Source organism: Cebus imitator, unplaced genomic scaffold (genome assembly GCF_001604975.1).
Source record: "Cebus imitator isolate Cc_AM_T3 unplaced genomic scaffold, Cebus_imitator-1.0 Scaffold110, whole genome shotgun sequence".
Lineage (NCBI taxonomy): Eukaryota > Metazoa > Chordata > Mammalia > Primates > Cebidae > Cebus > Cebus imitator.
In genome coordinates, this window is record NW_016107425.1 from 3179843 (window position 1) to 3198529 (window position 18687).

At 38.9% G+C, this 18687-nt stretch overlaps 1 protein-coding gene and 1 non-coding gene across 5 annotated transcripts in view; both read left to right on the plus strand.

Annotated features, from left to right (window-relative positions):
• The window catches only part of MAP3K20 (mitogen-activated protein kinase kinase kinase 20), a 195088-nt gene that overhangs the window by 139003 nt on the left and 37398 nt on the right, over positions 1-18687 (plus strand). For 3 of the 4 annotated variants that reach the window (XM_017538234.1, XM_017538235.2, XM_017538233.2), the window contains exons 11-12: positions 6084-6219; positions 18546-18590. In XM_017538234.1, the coding sequence (XP_017393723.1) occupies positions 6084-6219; positions 18546-18590 (181 nt within the window). Of the gene's footprint in view, positions 1-6083; positions 6220-10118; positions 16008-18545; positions 18591-18687 lie in introns of those variants that run through there. The other variant, XM_017538236.2, reaches the window with a different exon arrangement.
• Positions 2761-2867, plus strand: LOC119472647. Its single transcript, XR_005201802.1, has one exon. It is a non-coding gene; the product is annotated as a U6 spliceosomal RNA (small nuclear RNA).

The following is an 18687-nucleotide window of genomic DNA, read 5'->3' on the forward strand; positions in this document are numbered from 1 at the left end:
AAAAAAAAAAAAAAAAAAAAAAAAAACCAGAATACTTAAGAAGACTCACGAGACCCTCTGTACTCTGGCCCCACCATCGTCAGCTAAAGATCATTCTCCCCTTAATTTCTAGCTTTCAGTCTCTCAACACATGCATATTTCTCCCCCATTAAGGGTCTTTGCAAGTAGTTTCCTTTCTTTAAAACTTATCCCATTTTAGCTGCACACCACACCTGCCATCACAGCCCACCTTAATTCCTGTTCATCATTCACCTAGCAGTCGAATAACACGTCTACAGGGGAACGCTTCCTGACACCAGGCCAGACCAGGTTCCACTTTATGTGCTCTGAGAGCAGCTCCTTCATAGGCTTTACTGCTATTGGAATTAAGAAGTACTTCAGCAGTTAGTGTTTAATGTGTGTCTCACCGGCTGAAATGTCAGAGAGACAGACAATCATGTTTGTTCATCACTCACAGCATCTAAATGTGCCTTGAACACAGCATTTGCTCAGTAACTATTTGGGGAAGCAAGGGAGAAAATTACTATGGTAGCAATAATATAAAAAGACATTATGGTATTATGCAAGAGAATATAAGTTGGGGAGATTTATATTGTCTAATTTATATTGAAGAATATTAATGTAAGTTAATTTGTTTGCCATGACAAAAGTACTTCTTATATTTATTCATTCATTATTCATTCATTCATTGAACTTCTGCTGGTGTGAGAATGACTACTGCCATTCTGGTACTGGGCTGTAGCAATGAGCACAAGAATCTCAGGGCACATGGAGCTCTCCAGCCCAAGTGTCTAATGTTAAACTATTAAAAACTATCTCATCTCTATTTTGACAAGTATTATGACAGAAATACTAGAGGTCTCAGAGCATATAACCATGAAATCTGATCTAGTACAAGGATGTAATAAAAGAATTCTAGAGAAAATGCTATTTGATGTATTATCAAAGGGATTAGTAGGATTTTAATACCAAGCTAGGGAGTTTTTTAAAGTAAGTCAACAAATCCAGGTGTGGTGGCTCACACCTGAATCCCAACACTTTAGGAGTCCGAGGTGAAAGATTGCTTGAGCCCAGAAGTTCGAGACTAGCCTGGGCAACATAGAGACCTCATCTCTACTCACAATTAAAATTAGCTGGGCATTGTGACCCTAACTCCCAGCTACTCCGGAGACTGAGGTCGGAGGATCACTTGAGCTGGGGAGGTCAAGGCTGCATTGAGCCAAGATCATACCACTACACTCCAGCCTGGGCGACAGAGTGAGTCAAAAAAATAGAAATTGGAAGGCTTTGCAAAAATGTGTGGACACTTATTCAGCAAAGCATCATTGAGAAGGATAAACCAGAAATGGTATAAAGTGCAATAAACAGAAAAACAAATTAAAAATGGCGGTATCTCCATGCACGTAATAACATGGTCATTGCTAAAAACACAGGTCTGACCAATGATTTAAAAGTTAAGCCTGTAGTCTAGTTTGTTTAGAATGATTCTATTTTTTATAAAATATATATTATTGTGTATATGTACATAGAGAAAAGTATCAAAAAGTCAGTGTTATCACTGGGTTATGGGATTATAGAGTGTTTTTTATTTGTATTATTTTATTTCCTAGTTCTTCCACATTAAGCACAGACTAGTTGAATGATAAATTCAATTTTTTAAATGCTTGAAAATGGAAAGTGAAGGAAATAAAATTGATGATTGAGAATGGGGGAAAAAAGAGGTAAAATAGTGACATATTTTAGTAAAAGGCATACAGTTGCCTAGGGGGCCTCATCTTTCAGGAACTGTTGATCCTGTTCTGAGAGCTGGAGAGAGAATATATATCTTGATCTGAACCAGTAAGCCACAGTTTGAGAAGCAGCAGAGCTGTTTTCACTGAAGTAGGCAATTGGTTAAAAACAGAGAGGACTATAATAGTAATTTTAATAATAATAAACACAGTTGTCGCTTATTAGGTTCTTACCAGATGCTTATACTTCATTTAGATTTTCCTTTTTAATCCCCATAGCAACCCTAAATTATACGACAGATGCAAAGGTAGATTGAGTAACTTGCTGAAAATCATACAGTGCTGGGATGGCCCTGGAAACAGAACCCAGGTGGTCTGGTAACACAGGCCTGCCCTTGCACCCATGCTGTGCAGTGCAGTTACTGACTTGTGGCCATTGTCAGGCTGTCTTCTCATTAGCATGCAACATTCACTTGACTGGATTCCTTTTTAGCTAAGAGAAATATTACAGGGCGTGATCATTTTAGGTTATTAAGGCAAACGGACTGTCTAACTCAGTGTCAACCGCTAAAAAGAATTATGTGTTTCTATCAGATAATCTCAACATTCCAAAAGACAACACATTAAGGCTACTCCCTTCCCCCCCGCCCAACTTTTATCTAGTGTCTGAAACCACCTGACTAGTGTCCAAAGAGTGTTTTAGCAAATTAGAGTCACAGTGATCACAGTGAAGCCCGATTCCAATCCTGCTGTGGTGTTTCTGGCAAATGATTATTTTCTGGTAGAGCTTCCTCTACACATAGACCAGATGCAACTTGTATTTTTAGAAAATTGGATGGTTATTCTGAAGACTCTTTTTAAAACTACATTATTGAAAACCACATAAAGTGAGTTCTTTCCTTTGACCTAATAAATCATAGTAACAAAATCTAATGTCAGACCTTTCCTTATTCATCAAATCTTCAGCTAGTTTCTCCTCCCATTGACTTACTAGCAATAATGGCAATGAGAATTAAGAACGGAAAATGGAGTGCTCGCCTCAGCAGCACGTATACTAAAATTGGAACAATACAGAGAAGATTAGCATGGCCCCTGTGCAAGGATGACACGCAAATTCGTGAAGTGTTCCATATTTTCTTCCATTTTCTAATGTCCAAGAGTGGGGAAACTGAGGCCCCTGTAAGTGAAGGCATTGACCCCATTGAGGAATATTCCTACTTCCAAATCCATTCCCACCTCCTCCAAAAAAAAAAAAAAAAGAAAAAAGCAGAAAATGTGTCATCCTGCTGGTCCTGTTTTAGATTTTCATTAACCATATGATTGTAGATCTGTGGTAACCTACACTGAATGAGCCATGCCGTGTTGTGACGGCATTCAGATCAGTGTCTCTTGACAAAACACTTTGTGGGTTGTGTTTCCCGTGGTGACCAAAGTACTCTCACTCTGACATGCCTTCTTAGAAACAAAAAAGCAGAGATCAAAAAATGTAACCTTTGCAATTTGTGCAATGTTAGCACAAATCATGTAATATATAACACTACATTTAATAAACAGATTATACATTTATCATGTAATATAGATCCTATATCACTCTTTTTACAAATTGACCTTTTATTTCAAAGTAAGTTTCTGTCTGATGAAAGAAGATAATTACAGTTCATTGCCTGTTTTTGGCATATGGAAAATTGATACTAGTTGACATTGACCTTGATTGGATTTGGCTTATGAGAAGACCATAATTTTCATCAACTAAGACATTTAAACTATATTTTTAGAACAAGAAGGTTATATAAATATGTCAATAAATGCATTTGATGCAAAACAATGCACCAAACAAATCAAGGGAGCAGCTGCTTTTACGTCATCCCCGGGTTGGGGTTACGCCTCTAATGGTATATCACCTCACACATGTCAGACTCTGGGGTGTTGGGGGGCTGTGGGAAAGCTGACTAGGAAGGAGATTGACTCGGTGTCTGTCTCTGTGTCACAGCTTTCCTTTTATTTAACTCTTGATCTATTTTCCAGAAGTACTCAAAATTGTAGGAGGCTCCCAGAGCGGGAACTTAAGATGCATCTTTGGCTTAAACGACAAGTGAAATTGAATGTAGAGGCCATTTACCCTGGTCTAAAAGAACATTGGTGAGATTAGTCTCGCTGGCAGGGGAGTGGGCACTGGGTTGGCAGAAGCGCCGCATAGATGCTGGTCCAGGCCTCTGCCATCACACACCGAGCCCACCCAGCTCCACCACCTCCTTGCCGCCCTCTGACCGCCTCACTGACTGAAGATGGCTCGCTCTTTCCTTTTTTTGTGACAAAAGTTTACCCTAACGTTTTTCATGATTTTTTCCTCTCAGTCCTCCATTGAAAAATAAAAACTTTATGTGCATAGGCATAATATTTTTCTCAGAAATATCAGGGATAAAATTTGGATTTTATGATAGTCATAATTCTGAAAGATTGCTGATTCACTGCATTCTTTAGGGACTGCGACTTTAGCCTTTTATGATTTTTCAAATGGTACCGTAAAGGGGACAGGGTGTTGATATTTGTGGGCAGCACCGCAGAGGCTTCTTACACCTGATTGCTGCCTCCCTTGCTCTGAGGTGCATTTCGGACAAGCAGGGAAGTGAAGGGTTAAGCCAAATCTAGCCCCCACCTCCATACCTTTTCCCTCAGTTGGATGTTGCCAGTTAAGGCCCAGAATCTTTTGTTTTCATTCATCACTTGGTTATTATCTGTAAGAGCATTGGAATGGTCCAATAAGAGTAAGCTCTTATTCTCCCTAGAAAGAAAAAGGCAGACTTGGATTACGTATATTCATGAACTTAGATGTGGGGCTTCTCCCTTCCACAGTCAAGGTCTCAATCATGATTACGCCGTGGTAACGGAGGATTGCCTCAGCGGCACCTGGAAGCGGCTGCTGGCGGCACTCAGCAGCTGTTCTGCAAGAGTTCAGCTTCTTCCGCATCCTTCTCTACAGTGCCTCCTCTAGGCTTGACTTCTTCTCCCTCTCCCTCATTCTTTCTGTATTGTTGCTTACTTACAGGCATTTCAGAAAATCAAGGAAAAGAGCTTCCAGTTGTCAAAACATAAATTTAGACTTAAACATTGCAACAGCCCTGAAGGAGAAAAAAGTTTGTGCTGAGCCATGGTACCAGTTCCACCTTCTGTGAAGGACAGAGTTCTGTAACATGGTATATGGTTCCAAGTGGTGAGGTTGCTTGGCCAATAGACACTAAAGAAAGAACTTCCTTTAAAATTAGAATTTAAAAGGACCTCAGAGTTCATCTGGCCCAGGGTTTCCTACACTTGCCTGATGGTAAAAATTACTCGGGTCTTTTATTAAAAAATGAAAATTCCAGAGGCGAGGCGTGGTGGCTCACGCCTGTAATCCTAGCACTTTGGGAGGCCAAGGCAGGCGGATCACGAGGTCAAGAGATCGAGACCATCCTGGCCAACATGGTGAAACCACGTCTCTACTAAAAATACAAAAATTAGCTGGCCATGGTGGCACACACCAGTAGTCCCAGCTACTCGGGAGACTGAGACGGGAGAATCGCTTGAACCCAGGAGGCAGAGGTTGCAGTGAGCCGAGATGGCACCATTGCACTCCAGCCTGGTGACAGAGTGAGACTCTGTCTCAAACAAAAAAGGAAAGAAACTTCCAGGGCCCCACCCAGGCCTACTGACTCATAAGCTCTAAGGAAGGGTCCTAGAAATCCATGTTTTGTTGAGTTCTGGTGTGTGGTTTTTTTAAAAAAGCATGTTGCCTATGTAAGGCTGAGGATCAGGCAGGCAGGGGAACCCTAATGTGGTATAAGCATCACCCCTTACAACTGAGGAAACTGGGTCAGGTTACTCAATTGATTGCTTGAGTTACTCAGCCAATGAATAGCCTAAAGTGTCATTCCAACCACTTACTGGTGGTGCATTGTTGATCACCTAACCTGAATATCATTTTCCCACCTATACTATGAGATGAATACCTGTTTCTTGGGACTGTTATGGGAATAAGATGAGATCATATATAACAGCACTTGTAAACTGTAAAGAGCTAGACAAATGTAAGTATTTACTAACTGGCTGCACCAGGGCACCAGGACACCAGCTCCATAGCTTATGCTGCACCCCAGTGGCTCCTGAATGCTTTGTTGAAATATTTGGAGCTTATTTTTCCAAGCTAGAAACTACCTCTTGATATTTAAGGACATGAAAGATTCCTTCTCCTCCGGCAGTTTCCTGGTTGATTTTAAAGCACCAGCATTTGTCTTTTACTTTGGTTAGCATTATGATGGACCCACTAAGCGTTTGACGTCTCTTAAGCTGAGACTGAAACCAGCTATCCCTGTGCAGGTGCGAAATTGAGGCAACTCTTGAGAGGCTAAAGAAACTAGAGCGTGATCTCAGCTTTAAGGAGCAGGAGCTTAAAGAACGAGAAAGACGTTTAAAGATGTGGGAGCAAAAGCTGACCGAGCAGTCCAACACCCCGGTGAGTATCCTCCCCCTTTGCTGTCTTTCCACGTGCAGCTCGTAGACTGCGCGGCCGAGCATGGCAGCATGGCACCCCTAACCTGCCTCCCGCCGCCCCCTCCTCATTTCCTGCCTCGCGCCTGGGTATTAAAAGGCCCGTGTGTGTACTCAAGCGGCGTTCATACCCAATTTCAACTAACAAAATGCCAGAGATGTAAGAGAAAAGCTTATCCTATTTCTGGCTCCTTCCTTAAGAACTGTTATTCTGTCAGTGTGTTTGTATATTAGAATTACAAAAATAAAATCCGATGTATTTTCACACCATCTGCTCAATATCGGAACATGCACCTCAGTGCTGATTAACTCCTAGTCGCTCAGTCATTAATAACTAACTCCAGCAGCTCACAGACTAACAGAGTCTTTGATGTGTCAGAACTTAACCATGTTTTCCTTCTAAAATGGAGCTAACCATGATGACATACAAATGAGAAGCATTAATATTTCATACTCAATTTAGTGTTACGATCACGGGCAGCAAAATATTGGAAAAAGATTCTCTCTGGACAAGCTTTCAGTATTTATTACACCTAGGCAGTATCTTGTTTTATCCAACGTCTTGTATTTAAAGGAATATAAAAATTCTTTTTAAGGATTTCACTGGTTATACAGTAACCTTGAGCTTACATGCTGATATATTATTAAAGCCTAATCAAATTTCAGCATTCTTTCCTATTTTAAATGCCATATTTTCAGGAATTAAGTATAAATGTATAATTGTTTTTTCCCCAGGGTTTTTAATGGGCAATATTTGTTCACTTAAAATTAACCAAGTAATGGTAGATTAAAAGGAAACATATTTTAAATTCATGTTTGATAGTTGCTATGGTGATATGCCAAAAAAACTGAAATGCCGTTCATTTCGTGGTCTGCAAAAAGCTTTCCCATCTTTAAAAGTCTTAATCTTCATTAAGCAGCCAGTGCCCAATTGCAAAATATTTTTCTAGCATCTAAAGAATAAAATAGTTTGTCTCCTTCCCAACTTGTGTGGAGAAGCAACCTGATATCCAAAAAAGGAAAATGCGATGAAGCTAAATGTTTATTATCAGATCCAACTTGGAAAAAGAAGGACTTCGGTTCTCCAGGGAATTCCAGAATGAATTGAATTGCTATCCATAACACTATCGTGGAACCTTTAAAAAGTACCCACATTTTATCTGGGAATTTAACTTGACTGGTGAGAAAGACGATGAGAGGTTTCCTGTTCTGGCTGACTTGGTGCCAGCAGGCAGCCTCTGAAAGCCTCCCTCTAGGGACCTGCACAAGAGCACTGCTTCTCCCAGAGCTCACGAGGGACAGAAGCAAAAATGTGACCTCGTCCCTAGAGTACAGTTTCTGAAGTCTGCGAGGTTTTGTTTTGTTTGTTTTGTGTAAAACGCATTGAAATCTAAAGCTGTAGAGCATTGCATGGCTTGACTCTTTCTAAATGTAATATTTTAAGAAAAAACTTTACCCATTCACATATGCTTCAGAACCTCTCTTTAGTTTATTGGCATCAGTTTTGCTAAGAAATTATGGGCTGCCTAGCACACATTTTTGCTCTTAGTAACATAGTTGCATAATAAATAATAAAGCACTGTGTGCTCGGTGGGTTGCCTGCTTGAGTTTTTAACTCCAGAAAACTTTCTGTGAAGGAACTGCTTTGAGGGCTACCATCTAACAATGGACAGCCTGCAGCACAATCTCAATGAGATTTTCTTCTTTTTTCCTTATGGGAGATAAGTTCTTTCTTTACAGTACTTGCTTTTAATGTCTCTTCTGCTTAGAGCTGGTATTTCTGAAGGAAAGAAAGTTACGTTCAGATATTTTGTAAGTAGGTATTTTCTTTTGTCCTCACATCAGTTTCTGTTTGGCTTTAATAGATTTCTTAGAGGAAGAGGAAATAAACATTTTAAAAAGGAAGAGGCTGGAGGTTTAGGTTTCCTGTATGTGGCCTCATCTTAATTATATGAGTTTAACATTTATGTAACTTCATAAAAAACTGTATCATTGAAGTATCATTGAATTCATTTCAAGGACACTATTTTCTTTCCTAAAACTAAAACATTAGTTAAGTATATTTGGGGAGATTAATCCTTTATGCATTAATATGGATAATGTTTATTTTCTAATTATAGTTGAAGCTTAATGTAAAATTTTATTTCTTTTAACAATAGAAGCTTATCTGAGAAACATTCATAGACAGCTTTAGAGTCAAACCTAATGTGAGGAAGGACCCTCAAAATAATACAACGAGCCACAAAGAGTCCCTGAGAATATCTAACAATTGAAAACAAATTTCAGAAGCTGGGGAATTTGACTGCCAGGAAAATAACATCTTGTTTCTAATGTTTAAGACAGAATGCAATTGTTTTCCTCCATATAGCAGATACTTTTCAGTTGAATTATATGAAATTAAAGTTATTGAACTAACAACTCCAGAAGGGTTTTTCCCAAAAGAGTGAGCTACTTTTTAAAAACTCAGCTCCAACTTCAGTTTAAAAATTAGGCAATTGATCCTGAATATTAGGCACCAGGATGTAGAGCTCATGCCAGTATATTATTTGTACATTATTTATCATAAGTGTATCCATATTTAAAATGCCAAAAACTTAAGCCTTGATTTGCATATTTCCCAAAAGAGGCAGTAACATTTTTCATATCCTAACAGTTTTACCCCTGAAATGGATATGCCCAAACATTTATGAGAATAAGCTGGCTGTTCAAAATAATTACATAAAGTAGAAAATAAATGTCTGTGACCACTGTGAGTGGTGACATCTTAGAAAAAGTGTTCTGTTAAAGAAGAAAACTTGAATATTAAAGCATATTAGAATGATCTAAATTGACACTATTTTCCTTTCTTCCCTGTTTTCATGTTTGTGCACTCAAGTCTAACTTAAATGTGAGAGACAGAATCTAGAATTTGTTCACAGTGAATTATTTAATCATTTGAATAAATACTTTTTTTTTCTTTTTGAGACAGAGTCTCTTGGCGCTCTTTCGCCAAGTGCCAGGCTGAAGTGCAGTGGTGCGATCTCGGCTCACTGCAACCTCCGCCTCCCAGCTTCAAGCAATTCTCCTGCCTCAGCCTCCTGAGTAGCTGAGACTACAGGCGCACGCCACCACGCCGAGCTAATTTTTGTATTTTAGTAGAGACGGTTTCACTATGTTGGCCAGGATGATTCTCGATCTCTTGACCTCGTGATCCGCCTGCCTCGGCCTCCCAAAGTGCTGGGATTACAGGCGTGAGCCACTGTGCCCAGCCTGAATAAATAGTATTATATCAGTTCTGGCTACTATAGATAAGTGGAAGCAAGTGAATTCTGGACTGATTTTTAGTGTATGTTCAGAGTACTAATCCAGATAAGAAGGTAGTTGACAACCCACATTTCTCTAGAACTGTATTGACTGCTGAACTGTTTTTGTGCTTCCTCTAAGCTTTTCTTTTTGGTACAAGGTTTCTTGATTTTTCATTTGAGATTGAATCTCTGCTTAATTTCTTTTTTAAAAAATATAATGGTTAACTAAATGTTTGTGTGAAAATGAAATTGGGAAAAATTAAGATAAATCCTAAAAACTATTTTGTTTTAAGCAAAATGAGGGCTTAAAACTTGCAACTTCGTTTCCATTTGAAATTTGGCTTGCTGTGGTGCTTTGCAAACTTTTGGTTGTGATTTATCCTGTCATTCATAAATTATGGCAAATACGCTGGAGCCAAATCTGCCAATAAATAAATTCTCACATAATTCCCTACATTCATTTATTTCACTAATCATTTACCTCCTGTGTAGTGCCAACTAATTTTGTGGTATCTATTTTCCTGATTTAAATTGGTCCTAATTTCTCTTTTTACTTCTGTCCTTTCTTCCCTTTTGATAGCTTCTCTTGCCTCTTGCTGCAAGAATGTCTGAGGAGTCTTACTTTGAATCTAAAACAGAGGAGTCAAACAGTGCAGAGATGTCATGTCAGATCACAGCAACAAGTAACGGGGAGGGCCATGGCATGAACCCAAGTCTGCAGGCCATGATGCTGATGGGCTTTGGGGATATCTTCTCAATGAACAAAGCAGGAGCTGTGATGCATTCTGGGATGCAGATAAACATGCAAGCCAAGCAGAATTCTTCCAAAACCACATCTAAGAGAAGGGGGAAGAAAGTCAACATGGCTCTGGGGTTCAGTGATTTTGACTTGTCAGAAGGTGACGATGATGATGATGATGATGATGATGATGATGGTGAGGAGGAGGAGAATGACATTGATAATAGTGAATGAAAGCAAAAAGCAAAGTAATAAAATTGAAAATGTTTGGAAAAAAACAAAACTAACTTGTTATCTCAAGTCTGTACAAAAACCAGTAAGGAGGCAGAAAACCAAGCACCGCATTTTTAGGCCAATCACATTTACATGACCATAATTTCTTATCAATTCTATTTTTTTTTTTTTTGCTTACAGAAAAATGGGAAAATTAAGCCAAAAAAGTATATTTATAAATCAGCAAATGTGGTGCCTGATTATAGAAACTTGTGATTCTATATACAATATAGGACTTTTAAAGTAGTGGCATTCTGGCTTTTTCTTTTAAATGAAGACTTTTTAGTTTGTATTTGACTTTATTTCCTTTATTCAAATCGTTTCTAAAAACTTACATTTTGAACAAGAACTCTTAACTCCTAATTCTTCTTTAACACTTAATAATTCTGTGACATACTTTTTTTTCTTATAGCAATACACTGTAGTATCAGAAATGGTTGGCCTGAGCAGCATAGTAAGACCTCGTGTCTACTAATAATTACAAAATTAGCTGGCATGGTAGCATGCACCTGTAGTCCCAGATACTTGGGAGGCCAAGGCAGGAGGATCGCTTGAGACCTAGCAGTCAGTCAGGGCTGCAGTGAGCCATGATGGCACCATGCACTCCACACTGGGCAAGAGAACAAGACCCTGTCTCAAAAAAAAAAAAAAAAAAGAAAGAAAGAATTGGTAGTACAAAATCCAACAACAAAAATACCGAGATGAAAAAAGGTTATAACAAAATGTTCTTCAGAAATACCTAAGTGCGGAGAATTTTTAGTACTAAAGAGCACAGCTGCTCAATGTAAAGCCTGAGCAGTGTTCTCAGTCGTATATTTGAAGGAAAAATACTCTAATTTGAAACCAACAGCAGATGTTGCAAACTTTTCATGCAACGGCTGGCCATGGAAGCTTCTTAACAACACCACACTGTCATTTAGGGCTGTGCTTGTGTTTTACATGGAGAGAAAGATGGAGTCTTAAGAGGATGCTTCCAGGGGGGTAATTTGATGCCTCTCCTGGATCTTCCAGTAAGTGGGGTATGCATGCTTGTTTGTTTTTTAGAAGGCATAATAATCCTGGATTCTAAACATATGTATAGCTATTTTAAAGAGGAAATTGAATCTTATAAAAGAAATAGTTAAGATAAATTATCCTCACTGAGGCAAAAGCATAGGTCCTTTCCATATCAAGTTTAGCCTTCCAGAGTTGTTTCAACCCTGCTTAATGATGTTGCCATTTTAGGAGTAGATGCAGGCATTGCTCTGAACACCTGGCTAGCCAGGAATATTCTCAGAATGTTATCACCTATTTGTCAAAGCTTGTTTAATTATAAAACTATTAAGCCAAAATATTTTTGGTGGTTCTTTTTATGAAGTTTAAGAAAGGACGTCGTCACAGCTATGATCTAATAGTATTTCTAACTACATTTGATCATTAAAACCTCTTGGAATTTGGAATTTGATAGGCTTCTAATGCCCATTGAGAGCTGAAAAATACCACATAATGATCAGTATGCTGTGCCAGTTTCATTTGGGGAGAAATAACTAATATAGTGTTCTGAGTGAGAGGTGTACAGCAGTCTAGGTGGCACAGTGATGAAGAAAGATCAGAGTCCAGCTGTCACTCAGAATCCCGGGCCCAGTTACTCTATAACCTTGGGCAAATTATTTAACCCCTGTGTGTCTGTTTGCTCATCTTCAATGTGGGAATACTAATAGTATCTACTTGAAAGGATCATTGTACAGATGAAAAGAAATGATAAATGTAAAGCACTTAGCACAGCACCAGGCCCATGGAAAGTGGCTAGTTAATGTTAGCGTCTAAGAATGGGGCCAGTGAAGACACTGAAAAATAAGTGATTTCAGTAACCTTCTGGAAAACTAAACTATCAGTTTCAAATAATATTTTCTCTGTAGTATGAGATGAAATTAAAAGTGGATAGCTTTCAGGAAAGATAAAGAGAACATTCTTAGAATGTAAGCTAAACAAATTTCTTCTGTTGCTCTTTGAAAACTATGAGTCCTGTCCAGGTTAACCTGGTCTGAAATGAGACTAAACACAAAAAGAGTAGGTAAACCTTTCCCTAAAAGATGGATTCCCCACATACCCATGCTACTAGTTTCTCTGTCTATTCACACATATATACAAATACATGCACACAGCTTGTCTGTGCTCAGACATAGAGAAGTACTACCTGACTCTAGTCAGTACACCCAAGCAGAAAAGCTTGGAGTAGAACAAAAGGGAAGGCTTGGGACTCCTGTCTTTCCAGCATGCCCTGCGATGCAATAGTCAGCCACCTGACGGGAGAGCCAATAGCATGGGGTTTACAAGGGAAAGATATAGTCATTCATTCAACACATTCATTGAGCTCTTTCTCTGTGCCAGACACTGTTCTGGAAGACAGCTAGATGAAAATCTTTGCACTCACATAGTTTACGTGCCAGTGAGCAAAGACTGATGATAAGCAACGCAAATGCATCGTACGTTCACATTTGATAAGTACATGCCAAAAAATGAAGCAGGGAAGGAGGATAAGGCCCATGGGTGAGTGTTGAGGTTTTTAAAGTGTGGTCAGGAAAGGCCCCACTGATAAGGTAACATTTGAGCAAGGCTGAAAAAGGCAAGGGGATCTCTGGGCTAACTTCGGGATTTTTGCACTTTATATGAGAATGTAAACTTTGCTTCTCATTTAAGAATGGTCAGCAGTACATTTAGAACATATGAACTGAATGAAATGGACATTGTTTTCTTAATTTATATATAAATCCATATGATTATACACAAAGTTCTAATGCATTAATAAAAGCAGTCAAATAGGGCCAAAGAGAAAAATAATAGGACTCTATGCTGGACCTAACTTTATCATTAATTAGGTAATATTTTCCTCACCAGTATTCCACAGATGCTCATAGCTCAATGCTTTACCATCAAGAAGAACCTGCAAGGATTTAGAATACAGCAGGAAGGGCCTCAGTGAAGAGCTTAAAATTGTTCTCCACGTAGAACTACTGATCATTAACACATGACATTGGCTCTTTTACTTTGCATTCCAAATCAGTGTCCTTCTTGTGGTTTGAAAATGTTAAAACATCCCTGAAATCTAAATCATATAACCAGAATTTTATAGTGTTCTCACTCTAACTGCAAAGATCATTTGGAGGACTTTAGACTCTATTAATTTTAAAAAGGAATATCAGCTGTATGCAGAATTTCTAATGACGATATTAATGGTAAAGCTTCTAATTCACTTTTCAGATCAATTTTTGAAATGGCAGTTATCAGTGTTGGATTTAGTTCCAATTACTTGATTTACAAAATTGTACATTTAGGAAGAGAAGGGTTAAAAGAAACAGTGAGAAATGTAAAAATTCAAAATGAGAATTGCGTCTCAATTGTGGTAATAATTATCAGAGACATGCAACTGATAAAGTCTCACCTTTCATCTTTTTTTCTTAATTCATAAAGTTGATCTTGTAGAATTTGATGAGACCCTCCTAGTGGTTCTCAACTGGGGTCGTGCTGTCGGCTAATGGTATTTGGAAGTGTTGGGGCTAGGGCACATTTTTGGTTGTCATAGCAACTAGGGTGGCATTGGGTGCCCAGTGCCAGGAATAGTAGCATTATGAATTCCAGGGACAGTTTGCTCAGTAAAGTCTTCCATCCAAAATAGGCTGGGCACGGTGGCTCACACCTGTAATCCCAGCACTTTGGGAGTCCACGGTGGGCAGATCACCTGAGGTCAGGGGTTGGAGAACAGCCTGGCCAACATGGCGAAACCCTGTTGCTACTAAAAATACAAAAATTAGTTGGGCGTGGTGGTGCATACCTGTTATCCCAGCTACTCAGGAGGCTGAGGCAGGAGAATTGCTTGAACTCAGGAGGTGGAGCTTGCAGTGAGCTGAGATTACACCACTACACTCCGGCCTGGATGACAGAGTGAGACTTCGTCTCAAAAAAAACCCAAAACAAAATACAAGCAGCATTGTCCCTTCCCCAATGACAAATTTATCAAATCGAGAAGCTTTAGAGTTTTGTGTTGAATTATTTTTCCCCTGAACAAAATTACCCAAGTCAAAAAAACGTATTTTTGGAATTACAGCAACATACTATCTGAATTTTGTGAGTTTGTGGCTTTATCTTAAATCACCATTTCCCTAAGGGGAAATGGTTTCTTTCTTCTTAGGAATGCTGGTGGAAACTTGATGAAACAGCCCAATCCACCAGGGCAGGCCACTCACCCATTACACTGATTCCACAATAAATAAGAAAAAAAAAAAAAACTTGTTGAGGTAGCTACAATTCTACAGGTTAATTTAAAGCCCCCTTTAGTCTGTCATTTTTTGAAAGCAAAATTACATTTTACTATTTTACGTAAGCAATGGAAAGAAGTTAAAAGCATGTAGGCTCCCTGTTTTTGGTGCTCTGGAAATGCTGAGGGCGGGTTTTTAGCCAGTGATTTTTAACATGCAGTGAATTTGTTAGACTTGTTAACACTAGCGAAGGTAGTCAAACTTGATCCCCATTAAAAATCAAGGAATTGGGGGTGAGGGAGGGTTTAGAAATGATCCAGAATGACTTCTCCCAGAATTACTGTGTGTATATCTATTTTTCAGAGTTTTCATTAGAATGGTAAGACAGTTTTAAAACTTACTCTGGGTTAAATATTAATACTTTGAAAATTTTTATTTTACTAGATTTGTTGCAGCCTTTTGAAAGTAGCAGAGTTTCATACCACATGTATAATAGAGCATACATTTTCTATAATCAGGCACCTTTTGCTGCTTTTGAGTAAGACTTTTCCTGTTTAGGTGTTAAGCATTTCCAAACAGAAGAATCTGCTCTCTTCTCTCGATTGTAACATAGCCTGACAGCTCTAGATGCAGCATTTCTATGATGAAAAGTGACTATCAGGAAATCTAGAAGACTAGCCATGTTTTCTCAGACTGCACCTTTGTTTGCACTGTTGCCTTGTGAGGAGCTTTCTGGCATGTGATTATTTACTTCAAAACAAGAGTTCCAAGCACCTACATTAATTATTTTATATTGTGTGCAGAATACTATATCTTTTGATGTCAGGTACGATACACTGCACAATTGCTTTTGCACTGTTACAATTTTTGTACTAATAGGAAATATTTATATTCTTTGAGTGTGAGCTTTGAATAGATGGCATCATCACTTTATTTTTTTTTTTAGCAAAAACTTTTTCTCAGTTATTCTATTGCAATGTTATTCTGAGCAAGTCCTATGCCAAATATCTTGTATACTGTTTGTATGGAAGATTAAATTTTACTCTTGTGTGGTAAGACTATTCAGTTACTGATTTTATAGTTGGAATTTGATATTCCAGCACAAAGTCCACAGTGTATTCAGAAATTCAAGTTGGTGTCATACATTTCATTTTGATGTGAACTTTTCTTTGCTTTCCTTTGTTCTAAGACTCCATTTTGCAATAAACGTTTTAACAGTAAATCCCTTTGTTATGTGTTGCTGTGTATGTAAGATCTCTGTTAGACTGGATTCCCAACATCCTTTGAAGGAATCGTGGTCACACGTATGCACACAAGTGTTAGCTTTTCTCTCCTAAAGTCAGTGGGAGTGTAAATAATAAATTTGTAAAGTGATGGGACAGTTATGGGGTGGATTTTTTTTTTATTCCCAAAAGAAAGAAAGGCTTAGAACTCATCCTACTGCAGATACACTGATATGTTAACAAGGTACAAAAAACATAAAGGAAATGGTAAGCCACTCTGGCTGGAGATCATTAACTCTTATCCCCTGTCTTGCCAAATTCAAATTGTCATGAAGCAGTGTCTGGCTCCAGCCTTCCTCTCACTGATCTTTGCAAGCATTGTGCAAAGAATCCTGCTGGAGTGAGTATCCAGCTGAACCCAGTGCCTTTCCCGAGGCATCGTACTGGAGAACCATCCTCAGCATGCAACCAACCCCCTCTCCTTTTGACATTAAAACCAGAGATGCTGGTTTTGATTAGTTATTTCATTTACAACTTCTATTCTATTCAAAAAATACTTATTTCTCAATTTTGTTTAGCACAACATTTGGGAATTTTATAAAAATAACACTACACATCCCCTCCTCCCATCCCAGTTTCTATAAAAGTGAGCCTTGATGCAGGAAAATATTTCTGTAACTCAGTCTGTTGTTTCTTGAAGGAATCAAAAAAGTTCCATATTTTACATTTGCTTCCGTGATGGAAGAAGGGAATGGCATGATTCTGCAGCTGTGTCCAGCTGCCCTGTGAAGAGATAAAATTGTCACGTAGTTTCTTTGATCCACTTCACAGCTTTAGATTCTGTTCCTCAAGTCTTTCTCTTTTCCCCATTATTAAAGCAGGTGAGTGTATTTAATGATTCCTACTCACGTCAAGTGTTTCCCAGGAGGCAAGGGCAACCCTGGAGGGAATGGAAGCACATGCAGCTAGCAGAGTATACATAGAACAGGATCGATTTCAGTGTGTACTTTATGTCCTGGCAACTTGTCTATAAATATCAAAACCAACACATTCATATCCATTCCATCCAGTGGGTTTTTCTGCTTCCCTCCCTGCCCTGTCTGCCTCATTTCTCCTTTTTCCTCCAACATGAACTCATTGCTTCCCATGCCCATCCTTACCTCCTGTCCCTCCCTCTCCCACCATGCTAGGTTTTGCCTTGTTGCTTCTCTTTACCCGGAATCACCTCTCTTCTTGCCCTGCAGGACCCAGCTCAAGCCATGCTGCCTTCCATTCTCCCATGTTATTCTATGAATCCCTCTGTGAATACATCTGTCTATGGTATACCCGTAGACATTGAACTCTATACCAGAGTACTCAGCATTTCAGTAAACGCACCATTTTATTCATTCTGCAAAATGACTCAACAAAAATTTACCAGATATCGTATGCCAGGCACTATGTTAGGCATTAAGTAAACCAAGATTCAGGTGGCCTTGGAGTCCCCCATGTATAATTTTTTACCTGTATTAGTCCCAATTAAATTAAAACCTCCTTGAATGCAGGGGCTGTGGCTTTCCTAGCAGAATTTTGACCATGTGAGTACAAAATACCTACAAGTTAGAAAGGTTAACTCACCTACCCTCTTATTTTTATACTAATAGTAAAAGCAACCAAATTCAACATCATTTTTTTTTAAACTCACAAGAAAGTATTATTTGTAACAGAAGATGAATGATGCTTTGCCATGTTATCTCATGAGCAATCCATTTTTGGGGGCAAGTTAGGCTAGTTAAAGCTAATAGCTGTACCAAACTCTAATTTGACTTATAGGGCATGCAGACTTCTAAAAATTATGTAAGCATTTATTATTCAGATGGGGGCATATATTGAAGAGGGTAAGTAGCTCTTTGGCTCTGAAAATGGTGCAGGCTGAAGTCCTCTGGAGACATCTTCATTCGTACTTGTGAACCTCACAGCGAGGTATTTTAATCCGTTTTAGTTAGAGCAACTCTGCAGCCTGGATTTCTTAGGACAATACCACTTTCCCATATCCTTTTTCATCTGTGGGTGCTAACACTTGGTTTTTAAAATGTTATGCAAATGAGATCTTTAAACACTTAGAAATTCCCCTGTGAGCATAGGCATAATACATCATCTGGATACCAAGTGGTTGCTTTGGAATTTTCATTAATAACCCAACCGTCTTCATGTTGGCTGAGAACTCTGAGGAAGGCTCTGGTCTCTGAGAAAATGTCAGAAATTCCTTGACTGCCAAGGCCTTATTGTGGGATGTAAAACCCACTCTTGGGATGCCATGTACCAACACAGGAATACGAAACCATTCCCAAAGTACAATGAATTATTACTGAGACACTGGTGTATATTACTGCAGCACTGAGACCTGCCTCAGGAAACTGTTTCCATTCAACCCAACCTGCAGGAGGAACCAAGCCAGAACAGCAGCTGAGAGCTAAGAGTGAGACAAGAGGATGAACCAAAAAGACAATGATAATATTACTTTTTTTTTTTTCATTTCATGCATATTTCCCACGCAGCTGCTGCCTTCCTTTGAGATTGGTGCATGGACGGAAGACGATGTGGTAAGCTCTTTGCATTCATGCCTTATTTGACCTGGGCAGGTATTTCATAAATTTGTCCCTAAGTGTTTAGGGGGAAGAGATGGGGCCTTAGGAAAGT